Source organism: Somniosus microcephalus, chromosome 22 (assembly GCF_052327205.1).
Source record: "Somniosus microcephalus isolate GS21.2 chromosome 22, FLI_Smic_1.0, whole genome shotgun sequence".
Taxonomy (NCBI): Eukaryota; Metazoa; Chordata; class Chondrichthyes; order Squaliformes; family Somniosidae; genus Somniosus; species Somniosus microcephalus.
This window is the reverse complement of record NC_141008.1, coordinates 66,306,493-66,323,245: the sequence shown is the minus strand read 5'-3', so window position 1 is coordinate 66,323,245 and position 16,753 is coordinate 66,306,493. Positions and strand designations below refer to the sequence as shown.

The 16,753-nt window shown below is 40.2% G+C and overlaps 2 protein-coding genes and 1 long non-coding RNA gene across 4 annotated transcripts in view; 1 reads left to right on the top strand and 2 right to left on the bottom strand.

Annotated features, from left to right (window-relative positions):
- The window catches only part of LOC147102486 (sodium-dependent serotonin transporter-like), a 92,014-nt gene extending 85,591 nt beyond the window's left edge, over positions 1-6,423 (top strand). For both annotated transcript variants that reach the window (XM_085964981.1, XM_085964982.1), the window contains exon 14: positions 2,182-6,423. In XM_085964981.1, the coding sequence (XP_085821107.1) occupies positions 2,182-2,256 (75 nt within the window). In that variant the 3' untranslated portion in view covers positions 2,257-6,423. The remainder of the gene's footprint in view (positions 1-2,181) is intronic.
- Positions 1-8,935, bottom strand: part of LOC147102485 (uncharacterized) — a 63,709-nt gene extending 54,774 nt beyond the window's left edge. The window contains exon 1 of the long non-coding RNA XR_015073272.1: positions 8,506-8,935. This is a non-coding gene — a long non-coding RNA (uncharacterized LOC147102485). The remainder of the gene's footprint in view (positions 1-8,505) is intronic.
- Positions 8,936-11,295: 2,360 nt separating this feature from the next.
- The window catches only part of nsrp1 (nuclear speckle splicing regulatory protein 1), a 41,403-nt gene continuing 35,945 nt past the window's right edge, over positions 11,296-16,753 (bottom strand). Inside the window, exon 7 of the mRNA XM_085964980.1 lies at positions 11,296-12,506. Within this exon, the coding sequence (XP_085821106.1) occupies positions 11,417-12,506 (1,090 nt within the window). The 3' untranslated portion in view covers positions 11,296-11,416. The remainder of the gene's footprint in view (positions 12,507-16,753) is intronic.

Here is a 16,753-nt window from a genome sequence, read left to right as displayed (position 1 = left end):
GTAAATGGCTGTTTTTTCAGACTGGAGGATGGTAGACAGTGGTGTTCCCCAAGGGTCAGTGCAGGGGCCACTGCTTTTTTAGATATATATAAATGATCTGGATATTGGAATACAGAGTATACAGATTTTTGCATGATAAGGGAGTGAAGGGTTATGGGGAGCGGGCAGAGAAATGGCTTTGAGCCCAAGATCAGCCATGAGCTTATTGAATGGCGGAGCAGGCTCGAGGGGCCAAGTGGCCTATTCCTGCTCCTATTTCTTATGTAATTTCTAAATTTGCTGATGACACCAAACTTGGGGGTGTGGCAAACAGTGAGGATGATACCAATCGACTGCAACAGGACATAGAAAGGCTAGCAGAATGGGCAGACAAGTGGCAGATGGAATTTAATACAGAGAAGTGTGAGGTGATGCATTTTGGCAGAAGGAACAGGGAGAGGCAATATACACTTAATGGCACAGTTTTAAAGAGTGTGCAGGGACAGAGGGACCTGGGAGTTAATGTGCATAGCTCCCTGAAGGTGGCGGGACATATTGTGAGAGTAGTTAACAAAGCATATGGTATCATGGGCTTCATAAACAGAGGTATTGAGTACAAAGGTCGAGAAGTTATGCTGAACCTTTATAAAGCGCTGGTTAGGCCACAACTGGAGTATTGCGTCCAGTTCTGGTCACCACACTTTAGGAAGGATGTGAAGGCATTTGAGACGGTGCAGAGGAGATTTACCAGAATGGTTCCAGGGATGGGGAATCTTGGCTACAAGGACAGGTTGGAGAAGCTGGATTTGTTTTCATTAGAGCAAAGGAGGTTGAGGGGTGATTTGATAGAGATGTACAAGATTATGATGGGTTTGGATAGGCTAGACGGGGAAAGGCTGTTCCCACTAGTTGATGGTACAAGGACTGGGGGACACAGATTTAAGGTTTTGGGCAAGAGATACAGGGGGGCCGTGAGGAACAACTTTTTTTACGCAGTGAGTGGTGAGGACTGGGAACTCGCTGCCAATGGAAGTGGTGGAAGCGGAGACACTCGGTGTTTTCAAGGGGAAACTAGATAGTCACTTGAGGGAAATAAACTTGCAGGGCTATGGGGATAGGGCGGGGGAATGAGACCTACTGGATTGCTCTACAGAGAGCCGGCATGGACTCAAATGGGCCAAATGGCCTCCTTCTGTGCCGTTATGACTCGTTATGTCAGTTCTATTAATATATTATAAATATTGTAAACTACTGTTGCAAGTTTACATGGGCTATTGATAGCACTTCCTTCCCTCCAGTATTCAGTCTTTACTCTTCTTCTCCTGAAGGAGGCAGTGCATATCAGAATAATGTTCTAAAAGTGGTGACCCCCAGATATCACACCCAGGTGGCCATTTTTTCATGTCTGAGCTGAGATAAAGTGCGAGTGGTCTATTCAGTTCTGTCCTCAACCAATGTCAGCAGTCCTCTCCCCCCCCCACATACCTACTGCTACTGGATAGCTATCGTGAGTGATTTTCTTTCCTCCCCCATGCCCGGGGCTGCCACAGCCAATTGAAGTAGCTTGCTGCTGCCCAGCTGCTTCACCATAGAAGGATGAAGCCTTGGACCTTCCTGACCTGTGGGGCTCATTTCTCCACTGTTGGGAGAGTTGGTGTGTATTATGTTTAAGATGATTAAAAGTTGCCTAATGATCATTTCAGGTTGTATTTTTAAAACAATAGAACGTTAACTTTTGCTGCAAGAGTTGTAGTTTCTAGAGAGCTTAAGCAATTTGACAAAGGACTATGAAGCAAACAGCACCAATCTGTAACTGTGGTTTGTGACGAGTAGATAAGGTGTTGGTCTACGAACAACATGGCAAACACAGTACGGGATGTGTTGGGTTTAATGATGCAGAGTGGTTGTTATGCATTTATCAGGCTGAAGTTTAGCAAACTGCTCTGTAAATTTGAAGCAGTGTTGTTATACAGCTTGTGTTACAACATCAGTACACACTGCCTGCATGGTACACTAGTAAACCCAATACCAGAGACATTTCTCTTTTCTATATTGTTTTAGGTTATAAAATAAGTCTGAATCAATCATTTATGTATTTTGTAGTATGTTGATTCTAGGGGCATTTAATTTTTATTGTTATATTCAAAGAAATGATATACCGTAACTTGCTTATAATTTGCCTTTTTATGTTTTCTTTAACAGCGGATTTTGAAAAGCATAACTCCAGAAGTTGAAGAAAATAAAACTAATTCTGGTGTCCACCTGGCTGCTGTTTGATTCAGCTGTAGTGAGTGTCCTTAACTTCTTGGACTGACTGCTCAGATCACCCAGTGGTATTAAGAGGTCAAAAATCGTTCCCTGAGTGATAGACACAAGGAGACAGAGCGATCCTCAAACTGCAGCTCAGTCAGTATTCCCTTCAAATTCTTTAGATTTTTGTTATATTGTACTGGAGTCCATTAAATAACATACACAAAGACACACACACATATATATGTAAAAACACAATGATAAAAGTCAGAAACATGTACTAATTTCTTTTTACTGCCCACAGGGCATTATGCTAAACATTTGTTTTTATAAAGAATGAATACCCGTGACTGCAGACTGTTGCTATGTCCGATAATGTATTTTGTGTATTTTACTGAGCAATTGGTATTTGTATTTAAAGGTAAGCAATTTATTGGTGAATTACAACGTCAGAATTTTTTTATGACCAAGTCTCAAACAACATTTCAAAAGTGAATTATAAATTTGATTTTAACGTAAGCTGGATTGTTGTTGGGTTGTTAAAGGTTCATTGTAATTGGCTTGTGTATTCGCTTAAAATTGTGAATTGTCCAAGTGTAGTCATGAACCTGACTTTTGGTTGAGTTTGCTGGAGTACTTCACATCTACGTTCAGGGTGCCTTATTCCTTATAGTCCTCGTTTCCATATTAGGTCATTGCTTTTTTTAACAAGTGCAGGTAAATGGGAAACATTCACAGGTCATCCAAAGGAAGAGATAACTGGAAAAATAAACATTCTTTTTGTACATAAATAATTTTCTGTTTTAAATGTATTAAAGGAAATGAATATAATTTTTACAAAACATCCCAATACATGCTTTTTAAATTTTAAACAAGTTTCAAGACAGGCTTCAAAGTGAATGTGATGGCTATGCTGGATTTTCTAGTCAAATAACATCACCAGTTCAATGTGTAAAAAGGTGAAAGTCAATTGATAAAAAACAGCAACATCCACTGACTTGCTATAATCCAAATTACATTATTTTACAACCAGATAGTAACGTGATCCTTAGACTTTGCATATCTGAATGACTGAGCTGTTCAAAAAGTAATTAAATCGGTGTGGAGTTTGCATTCTATTTATTGATTTTGGTTCAGGCCCATGGTGCTGCAAATGCTGTCCTGGAGGTTACAAAGTGGCCAATGGTATTATCTCACATGCATGCCTGGTCCAAATTGTGATGGAAATGCTCGTTCTGCTTAACAACCATTGTAAAAGGTAGAGGGGCAAATTCCATGATGCAAAAACAATCTTCCCTCTTGACATGAAAAAGTTTAATTCTGTATTGGGTGTAATCAAGAGATTCCTGTTGCAAATAAAAGGACAACTACAGTAACATTAAGTTGCAGTTATTACTTTACATTATATAGTGAGTTGAAATGTGTTGTATCTAGACACCTTAAAAGGCATCATCACTCATTCATGTAACTGTTCTGGCAACATTCCATAACTACGTCATTAACAGCAGTTACTTCTACCTGATTCAGTCAATTAACAGGACCTTAATTGTGTACTCTTGTGGACAAAGCTCATGTCTTTATATTCTATGTGATTCTGTCTGCTCAAGTTTCAAGTGGGATGCGTAGTATGGAGTTATTTTTCTACAAATATGAAGTGGTGGCACAGTTTACATAAGCACTAGGCAATATAGATTAAGTTTCTTCTAATCAAAGCACCATTCACAGGCGTATGTTAAGGTCATCAGTCTTACTTTGTTCAAAACATTAATTTTTTTTTTTTTTAAATGGCTAGACCAAATGACATGGCTCTGAAGCAGTCAAAGTGAAACATGTGATTTATTTCCCCACCGGGGCCCTCTTTCTCTTCCTGCAGCACCCAGCAGAATGTTTCTTTGACTTTTTCTTCTCCGCTTAGCCACTTACTACTTTTTTTGTATAGCTAGGGAGAATTAGATGAATTGGCTGCAGTCGCCCCTGCCGTTACTGTTGCATGTGCCAACAGAAAACAGCTTGCAGCACAGTGAGAGGAAAAGTATTTTAATAAAATTTACAAAAAAACATTTAATAAAAAGAATGTAAAAACACCCCTGCAGCAAACAAAACACTCAAAGGTGGCCCATATTAAACATTTCTGAACTAGAAACAATTAATACAGGTGAAATTGTTCCCTTAACATAAATGTTCCTGTCGAGGGGCTTCTGCCATTCAGTGTATTCACTGTATTTTATTTTTATTTTTGTGTTGGGATCAGCAGCATTAGAATGTAACTGTCAGTAAAATCAATTTAAAAGTTAATTACGGAGACCCAGCAGGTGAAGGGATCCAGCTCATTAAAAGGGCTGTGCAAATATTGCAAAAAAAGTCAGCAAGATTGAGATATATATTGGAAAGATTTCAAATATACAGTGCAGTAAAACACTCCATCTAGTGGCCTACGAATTGATTAACTTTAGCACAGAGATTAACCTCTTAAATACTTGGACTAGCCACACACTATTTTGTTAGTGGTGAAACATTATTTCCCCCCAAAAAAGCTAAATGATCAATTCATGTTGGGATTTTTTTCCCCCCCAAGTGATAAAAATGAGATACATTGCTACAGTTTATTTCCCAAATTTGCCTCTGGCCCACCTGCAAGCACATCATCACTGCCATTCCTTGTTTGATCACTAGGAAGTACGGTGGTGGAGCAGGTGTGTCCCTTTCCACCCCCTTTCTCCTTCAGTCGAGATTGCAGCTCATCATCCATTAGAAAGCTATGTTAGGAGGTCAGTAGAGGCCAGGATTTGAACCTGTGATAGAAGGCTGCAGTACAACTCACAACTGTTTTGCATCGTTGTAATAAATAACCTCTGGTTCAGCAGTGGCAAAATGAATTTCTTTGAGATGTGATGTTCCCTCAGGCTTAATTACAAGTGGTCTTTTTGCTGGTTGTATATTTAGAAATATTTTTTCTGACAATTCTTTTGCTCTGCAAACTAATTCTGTATGATTTCAGCAGGAAAGGGATTCCACCAAATCAGACAAAGTCCCTCAACAGTAACCTATATACTTATAATTTAAGTAAGCATTTGGTAACAAGAAGTTAAAAAAAAAAGCTATGAAAATCTCTTGATTTAGGTAATTGTACAAACTCCATAGTAAAATACTAAGATGAAGGAATTAAAGGGAAAGTACGCTCCAGTAAATGACCCCATAATCCTACACTGATCGGTATCTCTCGGTCACCTCATGCTACTGTTTAGTGAGAGGCAGCATGGCCGCAGACATTTTGTGTAGAACTGCTCCATCTGTGATGTCATTAGGTTCCACCCATTGATGACATCATTGAGCAATTCCAGGGCATAAAAAAGGTGGTTCCTTTTAGAATATTTAGGATTATGGGATAATTCAGTCAAGCACATTTTGTCTTTAATTTTAAAGAAAGGGGTGTTAAAATGGTATAATAAAGGATGCAGAAAGTGGCCATAAATCATGACAGTAGCTGCCTTTAAATTCTTTGTTGCCATTAGATTAGACTGTTTTCGCTTGTTATCTACATAAACGCACTTCCATTAGCAATCAATCAGGAATGGGAATGCTGATCAATTGTTCCTTTCCTCAACCCAGGGATAAGTGCCTGTAGTTGAATAGTTGGCCCAACAGTCCAAATGTTCCTAATGGACAATGATTTAAAATCTTGCTTCATATTGGTTATCAATCAAACTTGCTACAATGTAAACATAACACACATACAAAAACTGAGTGTAAATAGTCTGGATAAAGTTGTCACATTGAATGGCTGACAGGCTCATGCACTATAACATTATCTCAAGAGTTGATTAAGAATCTAGAGTTCCAGTCATATAAAAAGTACCTGTTGGAATTTGCTGCATATTGAAAAGATCATTAACTGCTCATTAGTGTGTACACAGCTTTACTCACCTTTTGTTTTTAAAGTACAGTATTTCTATATTTGTGAGGTTGCTCATGCAGCTGCTAATGTATCAAGCCATTTTTGTATGTCTACTGTATTTGTTGCTCAATTCTGTTTATTGAAACTACTGTTAAGTATTACTGTCAAATGTCTTTGTCCAGCTTTTGTATGTATGCAAATTATATTTCTAAATTGTTGTAGTAATTAGATCATGCAAATGTGCCTAGTTATTGATATTATTTTACATGGTTATTAAATAAAGTTTATCATTTCCATGAGCTAGAGTGAATACTTTTGACGATTTAACAAATTTGTATATAACCAGGCAAACATCATATGAACTTCTCATTGCTTCATGCCCATCTACCATAGTTCACCTGGGCTATTCATTTACAGGATCTTCAGTTTCAGTGAAATGGCAATTTTCCTTTCTTCTGTATGCTTTTGAAAAGTAATATTTTAAATATCTTATTTTAAAACAACTTTTAAAGGAAAGTTTATTTTCCCCGTGAAATAAGTGAGGAGTTTTTGAAATCATTGAGTTAATTTACTTTTCTTTTTTCCACACAAAAAGAGTCTTGATATACTGACAAGCTGATAGTGGAGAGAGAACAAAGTGCTGTTGCTAAGTCAAAGATAAAGAGATAACAATTAAACTGCCCTATTAATTTAAAATAAATTGCTTAATCTGCAATGTATTTGAGGTTGCAAGGCTTCCAACAGAAGCAGACAAGAAAAAAATAAAGTCTTGCACCAGACGTCCCAAAGCACTTTACAGCCAATGATGTACTTTGTGAAGTGTAGTCACTGTTGTAATGTAGGAACGGTTTTGTTCCCTATTGTGTTCCGTAGAAGATCATCCCTATAGGGCAAAAAAAAGCCTGCTATTTTGGGGAGCTGGTTTCACTTTTTAGACTGCAGTTCCACAAGAATGGTGCCGCACGCTATATTCACATTTGAAAATTAATTGCTCCCTTTTGCAAGGGTCTGTCGAAAACAGAAAATTTCAAGTTGCATTGTGATGAATTCCCTAACATACTCCAGTCACATTCAGGTGGTCCCTGCCAGAATAGCATTAATTAGACTGATTGCTATATTAATTTATCAATTTGGAATTTACATAGTTCAGTCTGCATAAAAAGCTATGATTGAAAAAAAATCACAAACCAAAGTGCTAATTGTTTCATTTAGCTTTGTGAAAGTTAGTTTGTAATGAGTAAATTTAGAATTATGGTTTGGTTTGTTGATGCAGTGGTATGCATTTGGGTGGTATTGTGTTGAGGTAGTTTGTTAGCTAAGACTGGGAAAGGATGGTCAGATGGGGGCGGTGGGGGGAGTGAGTACACCATTTCAGCTGGGAAGTGCATTTAATGTTACGCTGCCATCAACTGGAGATTTAGGTGATGTGCTTCACTCTTGGTGTGTCATTGATGCTGGCCAGCGCACTGCTTGTGGGGAGGGGGAAGGGGTGGCACCAAGACAGTGAGGGTGGTAAATTGGCCCATACGAATCTCCAACAGGCCCAGATTGCCTCATCTTTCTCCAATTTTTAGAATTCAATGAATATCAGGCGCTCTGATTGACATACATCTCATTGATAGTTTACCCAGACTCTGGGGATGCATGCTCTTGCTGCTAGAAATGGAAACAGTGCCACCCAACATCCGAGAGATGACTTTTTTCCGTGGGAGGCTGAACAGAGGGTTGGAGTGGGGGGGGGGAGGCACAGAAATTGTAACACCAGTCTGAAGGCCCCGATCGGCGGAAGGGGGACATTATGTTTTTCTAATTAACCCAGCAGCATCTCTTCTGATGCTCCTAGACTTGTCATTCTTTTCTTCTTTTTCAGATTATACTGTTAGTCAGGACAAAAGCCCCGAAGTTTGAGATTTTGAATGAATTTAGCAGTCGTAACAATGGCCAGGATTTTGTGGTAAGAATGACAGTGAGGCTCTCGGCGCTCACCACTATTAAAGGTATAAATCGGACAGCAACTTCCGACGACTGCACATGCGCAATTAAATGCGGAAATCAGGAAGTTGCTGTCCGAATTGCCCTGCTCCTATAGAAGCTTCACTATACCAGTATCTCGCCAAGGGACTCGCCCTTGAAACACATGGAAGGGCTTGGAGTTGCAGCACTTATGTGATACCTACTCAACTCAGCAGAAAAGTTGGGGCTTGTCCATTTAATTTTGTGATTTTTTTTTTTAAATGGTGAGATAAGTATAAATTAATGCCAAATAACCTGGCACTGAAATTAACTTTTGCAGGTGTGGAGTCTCATTCCTTCAGATCTTAATTATTGTTGAGATTTTTTTTAAATTAAAAAATGTTTTTAACTTTTTCTTTGTCTCTTACCTCTTTCCCGGAGTGGGCCTTTGGTGTAGCGGTAGCATCCCCGCCGGGCCAGAAGGCGTAGAGTTTCGAACCCCGCTCCAGACAGTCCCGGCAAGTGGAGTCGGAGATCCGGCTCTAAATTCTGGGTTGACATCCAGCGGGATACTTGTGGGTGTGGGTGTGGGTGCCCCCCCCCCCCCCCCCTCGTATGGGTTGTGGGAGCCCGTAAAACCCTCCCGCCATAAGACTAACCACCCTAATGGCTGGTACGAAGATGGTTACGGTCACGGAAGGAGCGTTAATCACGGCCAGAAATCCTTCCACCACTTCATACAGTTCCCCAAAGGGAACAGTGTGAAGACACATACAACGACGACCTCTTTCCCATCTTTTGTCCCCCCCCCCCTCATTATTTCACTTTCTGTACATGATTTGGCATCGAATTAACTATTCTAACTTACACTTCCTGGTTCAGACTGTGCGTGCCTCAGCAAGGATTCTTTCATCTGATTGGTTAAGGAGACACACAGTTCCCAGATCCCCTGGAAAGGGCATCGCGCTGTTTTGGATTTCTAATTACCGCAACTTCCAGTGCGAAATCCCATAGAAAGTCTGTGGGCAATGAACGGCTGGTGCCGTTCGGTCGGCGCTGACTGTAAAATCCGGGCCGTTAACTTTTAGCAAGGTTATTATTTCATGACGAATTTGAAAATGCTTCAGCTCAAATATCTTTTGAGGCAAATAACTTGCCTGCTGTTAGTTGGGCTTTACGTACACTGAACACTCCCCTCCTGAATGCTCTGACTCCTTGTTGGTGTGCAGTTCCACAGGGTACAGCTGGGCATCCAGTACCCCATCCAAGTAGTTATTCTGCAAGTGAATGCTGGATAGCTAACAAGAGTCAGCAGGTCACTGGGCCATAGCTAAGCCTGATACTGTCTTCACCAAGCACGTACTTCCGAGCAGGCATCCTTAGATAGAGATCAAGGGCAGGAACCATGAATCTAATACTCAGTACATTTAACCCACAACGCAATACCATGTTAAATATTTGGCATATGCAGGTGTTTATTTAGTGTAGAATTGACTATTTCTTGTAATTGTCTTTCCAAGAAGTGTTGGATAGTCAATCTTGTTGAAATATCTAAAAGGTGAAATTGAAAGAGACTTGGCAGCATTTTAGATTTGGCAATGTGTCAAATCACTGCAGAGCTGCAATAAATGAAACAAGTAGAATGCTGAACTGTCTTGCTAGATCAGAGGCTGCCATGCTAAAACTGTACAGTACTGGTCAGACAGCACCTTAATCACCTTGTTTTAATAACCAAAAAAAACAAAAAACATCTAGTCGTAGAAGCTGTGCAGAGAAGACTCATGTGGTTGGTGTCTGGTGTCAAAGGGATGTTACAAAAAGACTGGAGAAACTGGGACTCTGGCCTTGATGGAGGGGACTTAAGAGGTGAAAACCTTGGATTTGTTCAGATGAGGTGCTGGGTAAGGAAAGAGTTTTTATGGGGGGGGGGGGATGGATGAGCTAAGATGGGCCAAATGGCCTCTCCCTCATCTTTAGGTTGCAATAACTTGACTCTCAGCAGTGTGTTTCGATAATCCTGTTCTCGAGAGACAGAGGACAAAAGCAGCTATTTCCTCACTCTCATGGTCAAATCAGCCAGCACCCAGCTGCTCAAATTTCCTTGAGACCTGCCTCCTTGCAGGCAGCTCACCTATTCAGCAAACTCAACATTTCCTGGTAGATGGAAATATGGTTAAACCACATAATCCATTTGTTCTGTCTGAGCAATATTACCTTGGTGTTGCACTGAATGCAAACTGTGCTGTTTGAAAATACCCCTTATAGAAGAGAATTTATCAAATCAAGTATTTTCAGTATGCTTCCCTTAAATATTTCATTCAGAAATGCTACCATATTTGTTGGACTGTTAAAGGTCATTTCTGGAATGGCAAAACACTACATTTAAGTCACACAGATAACAAATGGTTGTGAGGAACAGGCAGATATGTGGGGCGGGGGGGGGGGGTAAGCATCCAAAAACCATCACCTAGCCTTTTGAGACAGGTGGACCCTCCTCTTAGACTCATGAACACCCTCTTCCAAAATGCTGGGTGCAAGATTAATCCTGCATATAAACACAGATATCAGCAATGATGTCTGCAGCATTTTTCAAAATTGAAACAAACTTTTACTATGGCAGCTTCAATAAAAAAAGATTGTAATTATTTCAGTAGCTTGAAAATATTCCTTTCTGAAACAGAACCATCACAAGTGCAAACAAAAGAGGTCCCACTTTCATTGAAAAACATTAAACCAACCTTATGGTGCATTTAAAGGCTTGCTAACAGAAAGCAAGCAGTTAAAACTTTGCAAAGACCTTCTGAGTTTCTGCCTTTTCCATTGCAGTCATGAAATACCAGCTCACAAAAGTCTCCCTAATTAAAGAATGGTAAGTTGACGTTTCAGCTACAACAGATTATTCCCACAAGTTTAGTTTAGCAAGGCATTTAAAGCTATGACCTATCTACAATAGTCTGCAACATCTTTGATAGTTCTACCATAAAGAAAAAATGCTATAAGTTAATAATTAAAATATCAAATTTAGCAGAACATTGTTTAAAATACTCTTAAACCCCAAAGTATTTATTTTTGTAGTTACTGGGGAAAATAAAAGGTGACTGGCCTGCCTTAAAATACCTATATATACACCTATGCCAGAATGCGGATTCAAAAGTGATGTGTTGCACCATTCATTTCCATTCACCATGTCACAATTATCTTGGCTTACTACTAAGGGGTTAGGAGGTGAAGAATTGTTTTTAATAGTTATTATGGTTTCATACAAGACTTCACAAAAACCTTCAAAGATTATTTTATACATTTAAATTTGAATTTTTGTAGACATTAATCCCAATAAAACTACTCATTTTCCTCTGGCTCAATATATGACTTTGCTGAAGCCCTGTTCATCTGCCTTGCAAGATATCGCTCTTTTGCAGATGTAATAGTCTCCAGATTGCTGCGCTTGACAAATTTACTGAGTTGCTGGGTGTGTACAGTCCCATTTGTTTCTTTTTCTGGATCATCTTTTGGTTTTTGCTCACACAGCAAATTCAGATTCTTGTCCTCAACTTCATTATTTCTGGTTTCTACACTGCGTTCTTCATCACTTCCTTTTTCTTCAGATCTGGATCTCTTGTGATCACATTTTCTGGGTTTCTCTTTTTCCGAGGTATTGCTGGAGCTATCTTCCCTTATATCACTGCTTCCATATTTCTTATCAGGTCTTTCACAGGGCTCTCCTTCCTTTTCCCTTTCACGGGCCTCCTCGTCTTGGTTTCCCTCTTCTTGGTCTTGCTCTCTGTACTTTTCTTCCTTTCTTCTGTCATCTTTCTTTGTATACTTTTCTACTTTGTCTTGCTCTCGCTCCTTGAGTTTCTCATTTCTCGCTTGTTCATCTCTTTCTTTCTGCCTCTCGTCCCGTCCACTGTTGTAGTCTTTATGTTTAGATTTTTCCTCCTTGATTCTCTTCTGATCTTTGCTATCCTTATATCTTTCTCGTTCTCTCTCTTTTCTACCATGATCTCTTTCTCTATGCTTTTCCTTCTCACGTTTGTGCTCCTTATGGCTGGAACTTTCCCCACTTCTGCAGCTCTTTTCCTGATCTCTGTAACTCTTTGAGTGGCTCTTGCTTTTCTTACTTCTGCCTTCTTTGGTCGAATGGCCCATACGTTGATGGTGACTTTGCTCTTCCTCGCTAGATGACTCTACATGCCTTCTGTATTGACGGCTTCTTGCCTTCTCTTCGTTAATCTCCGAGCTCTCATCGTCTTGTCTCGTTTTGGAAGACAATTTTTTTTGGCCATTTTTAGCTTTGTTGTCATCACCACTGTCAACTTCAGAGTCACTGTCTGCATCTAGGACTTGGTTGAGTTTATCCAGAGATAGGACATCAGGATTTTTACACTCAATTTCATCAGGATAGTTTCTGGATTGTTCTTCTTTCACGCTGAGGAAACAAATATACGACGTTAACTCCGACTAACAAAATGAAGTAAAATACAAGTTTCTGTTTAAAATTTAGATTGATAAACTGAGTGATAGAATTACCAGGGCCCTAAATGCTACTAAAATTTCTGTTTGATAAACACTTTCATTTACTGATGAAGTAAATTAACTAATGGACAGATTTCAAGAAACCTTATGGAAGACAAAAGCTCTTTCCGAAATTTTGATACAGGTTCAAATTTTCAGTTTTATTTATTAAATTGTCAACATCGCTAGAAATATTCCTATTTAAAAATTGATTTAAACAAGACAAGGCAATATACTTTTCTCTTTCAAGAATTATACTCAAATTCAGACAAGCTGTATCACAGGAAACAAAATCAAAAATTCAAAAAGAAGTTACTCTGGTGCCATTTAGATTTTACTCGGTGAATTATTGGGTGTTCAAGATACAGAATGTTAACGCTGAGAAATGGATCATGTTTTAACTTTCCGACCTCCCGAACTTGATTTCATTTAGTCAAGTACCAAATTAAAGCACATCCACTCCCTAAAGCCAGCTTTAGATCCCATTACAGGGGAACATTACTACAAGGAACAGTACTTCAAATGTTAAATATTCCTCTCATTTACTTAATGCACAAAAGTCACAAGATCTTTCTTACCAGATGGGAAAAATCCATCTATGGACTGGCTTGGTGTAGCCTCATGGGTACCTGACATTTCTTTTGGTCAGGCACATGCCCACCATCATGTTTAAGAGTCTCCAAAAGAAACGACTGTCTAAATAGTGTCCTTTTACCTGATTAGTTCCCTCTAAAGGGGCCCATTCCACCTATCCAAGCCCAAACAACATAGGCGCAGGTTGGCAAGGGCCAAGGCTCTGGGACCCCCATGGTGTGTGCAGAGGTACAGCTGGAGTTTAACTGCTTGACTGGCCAGTTAATAGTGCCTTAGAGTACTGCTAAACTGCCTGTCTCAGGTATCATATTACTAAGTAACCATCCAGTTCCAATCTTCTATTGCCAGTCATGTCACCTTGGAGCCGGCTTGATCCCAAAAAGATCTTGCTTACCTACTTCCCCCCTCCCCCGGAGGATAGTCATTAGACAATTGTGGGCCTGAGCCTTGCCAGGCAGACAGCAGAAACCAGGAACTTCTCCTGAACAGCAGTGAGAAGCACAAAGCATTTTAGGACTGAGATGAGGAGGAATTTCTTCACCCAGAGAGTGGTGAACCTGTGGAATTCTCTACCACACAAGGTAGTTGAGGCCAATTCAATAAATATATTCAAGAAGGAGTTAGATATATTTCTTAAGGCTAAAGGGATCAAGGGATTTGAGGAGAAAGCAGGGGCAGGGTACTGAATTTGGATGATCAGCCATGATCTCATTAAATGGCGAAACAGGCTCGAGGGGCCGAATGGCCTACTCCTATCTTCTATGTTTCTATATAGTTCATGAATGCACTTCAACCACCCTCCTGACTACAGCACGAGCGCACATCTACCCCATCCAACAGTGGCTCCAGCAGCCACTGTTTGCTTCCATACAACCTAATCAAGGTAGGCACTAAATCCTGGATATTTGAACATGGTCCCATGCCTGGCTTCTGAAGTCCCATGCCTCAGTTTTGTCAGCTGTTTGACAAACACCTGCCTGAACCATGGTAGAATGATCTAGCAGGACAGTGCCTTGCTAGCTACTTCAATGGTCTACACACACAAGTTCAATGCTACGTAAAGGCTTATTCCTCACTAATTGCTTAATCCGGGTCCTCATACAAGAACACTGATGAATGGACTTCCCATCCAGATGCTGGGCAACAGTGTAGGTCAGAACCCTCCCTGCCTGCCATTTTTGGTTTAATGGTCGAGAAATAGTTGCTCTGCCAATCTTAACAAAAAGTCAGTCATTCAGTGACAATCAGCATTCTTTTCCATTCTGGATGCCAATACCGAACCACCAATTTTAAAAAAAGTCAGTGCTAGCCAAGTATTGCTGTTGAAAAGATTTCACATGACTCTGGTATATCAATTAAGCAGGGGGGGGGGGGGGGGGAGTATATTAATTAAGCAGGAGGGGGGGGGGGGGGGAGTATATTAATTAAGCAGGGGGCGGAGTATATTAATTAAGCAGGGAGAGTATTTTACATGAAGTACACGCTCCTTTTAAGACTTTCCCCTTCAATGCTTACAGCCCCATAGTGGCCACATCAGAATAGACCAGAGTGTTTCATTCTGAATGAAATGAATAAAGGTTTATAGTTCCAGATGGTCTAATTCAGTTCATTTGCCAGGAGGTACTACATTCCCTGCTCGAAACATGTAGAGATTTTCTTCTTGGCAAAAAAGGCACGAGGTTCACATCGGGCTGTTTATTTCAACCCAATGCAAATCTCTTCCTTCAAAGAAGAGGCCAATTCTGAGGTCAGGTGGTGAGTCTTTAATCTGTATTACCATCTGAGTGAACATCTCTGCACACTCGGACTGCTGCAATTCAGCTGTAAATTGACAATCATAAATTTTCAACTCTAATATAAACAGCTTTAATAGCATTCACAACGTTAACACTTATTAAACTATATGTAACTTTAAAGTTTCACACTGAACCTCAGGGGGATAGAGCATTCTAGTCAGATCAGTTACATTAAACTCCTAATTGGATCTCGGGAACAAAGCAGTTTGAGCAAACTTGCGCATATGATATTTTTTCCAGAATAATTTTTGAGAAATACAGACCTGCACTGAGCAATACACTTTGCAGGATTATGGTCATTGGCAGTCATTTAATGAAACAAATAAATTACATAAGGACATAAGAAATAGGAGCAGGAGTAGGCCAATCGGCCCCTCGAGCCTGCTCCGCCATTCAATAAGATCATGGCTGATCTGATCATAACCGCCAATCCACTATCACAGAACCATCTCCTGAATCTAACAGAATTAGACACACGAAATAGGAGCAGGATCAGGCTACACGGCCCCTGGGCCCGCTCCGCTACCCACAGGGCCATGACCGATCCGAACCTAGACTGATGTCCAAATTCCTGCCCGCTCCCCGTAACCCTTAATTCCCTTTACTTCTAGGAAACTGTCTATTTCTGTTTTAAATTTATGTAATGATGTAGCTTCTACAGCTTTTTGGGGCAGCATATTCCATGGACCTACCACCCTCTGAGTGAAGTAGTTCCTCCTCATCTCAGTTTTGAAAGAGCAGCCCCTTATTCTAAGACTATGCCCCCTAGTTCTAGTTTCACCCATCATCGGGAACATCCTCCCTGCATCCACCCGATCCAACCCCTTCACAATCTTATATGTTTCAATAAGATCGCCTCTCATTCTTCTGAACTCCCAATGAGTAGAGTGCCAATCTACTCAACCTCTCCTCATATGTCCATCCCCTCATCCCCGGGATTAACCGAGTGAACCTTCTTTGTACTGACTCGAGAGCAAGTATATCCTTTCTTAAGTATGGACACCAAAACTGTATGCAGTATTCCAGGTGCGGTCTCACCAATACCTTGTACAACTGAAGCAATACCTCCCTATTTTTATATTCTATCCCCCTAGCATCTATACTTAAAATGTTTTTTTTTTTTTTTAATATCAACGTCTCCCCATCTTTCTCTCAAGCCATGCACTAACTGCTTCCAGGCCTCCGCCAATACCAATAAAAGACAACCAATTTGAGGCCGGAGGATGATTTTCCTGCCAATATTCATTCTTGTTGATGAAAGCACCTTTCAGTCCCCCTTCTGTAACTGGAAGCCTGAAATCAGGAACTCAGTAGAGACCAGAAGCCAAATCTGCTTTCCACCATTCTGTCCACACTTTTTAAATAAGATATTTTATTCAATTTTTCTCCTTTTCTCCATTACCGGGTATCTCCATGCCATGAGTTGCCCGCGGTTGAGAGGGTAGGAAGGTGATCTGCTCTTGGGCATTACTTATGCCACCCCTTGACCAGCTGCAAGGTAATGTTCAAAAGCAAACCAGGATAACTCTGATCCTATTTTCTCTTTCTTCTATTTTTAGCTCCTTGTAACAACGTGGGTCAGATTAGCACTCAATGTGGGGATTTGTGGATAGAATTATACTGAATGGTTGTTTTGCTTGATTTGATTAAACAAATCCATTTGATAAACATATATTATCAAGATATTCTACTTATTCCTTTACCATTAACATCCCATAAAGTGACAGTTATACACACCTGTATATGCATAATTAAATCAATGTTCACAATG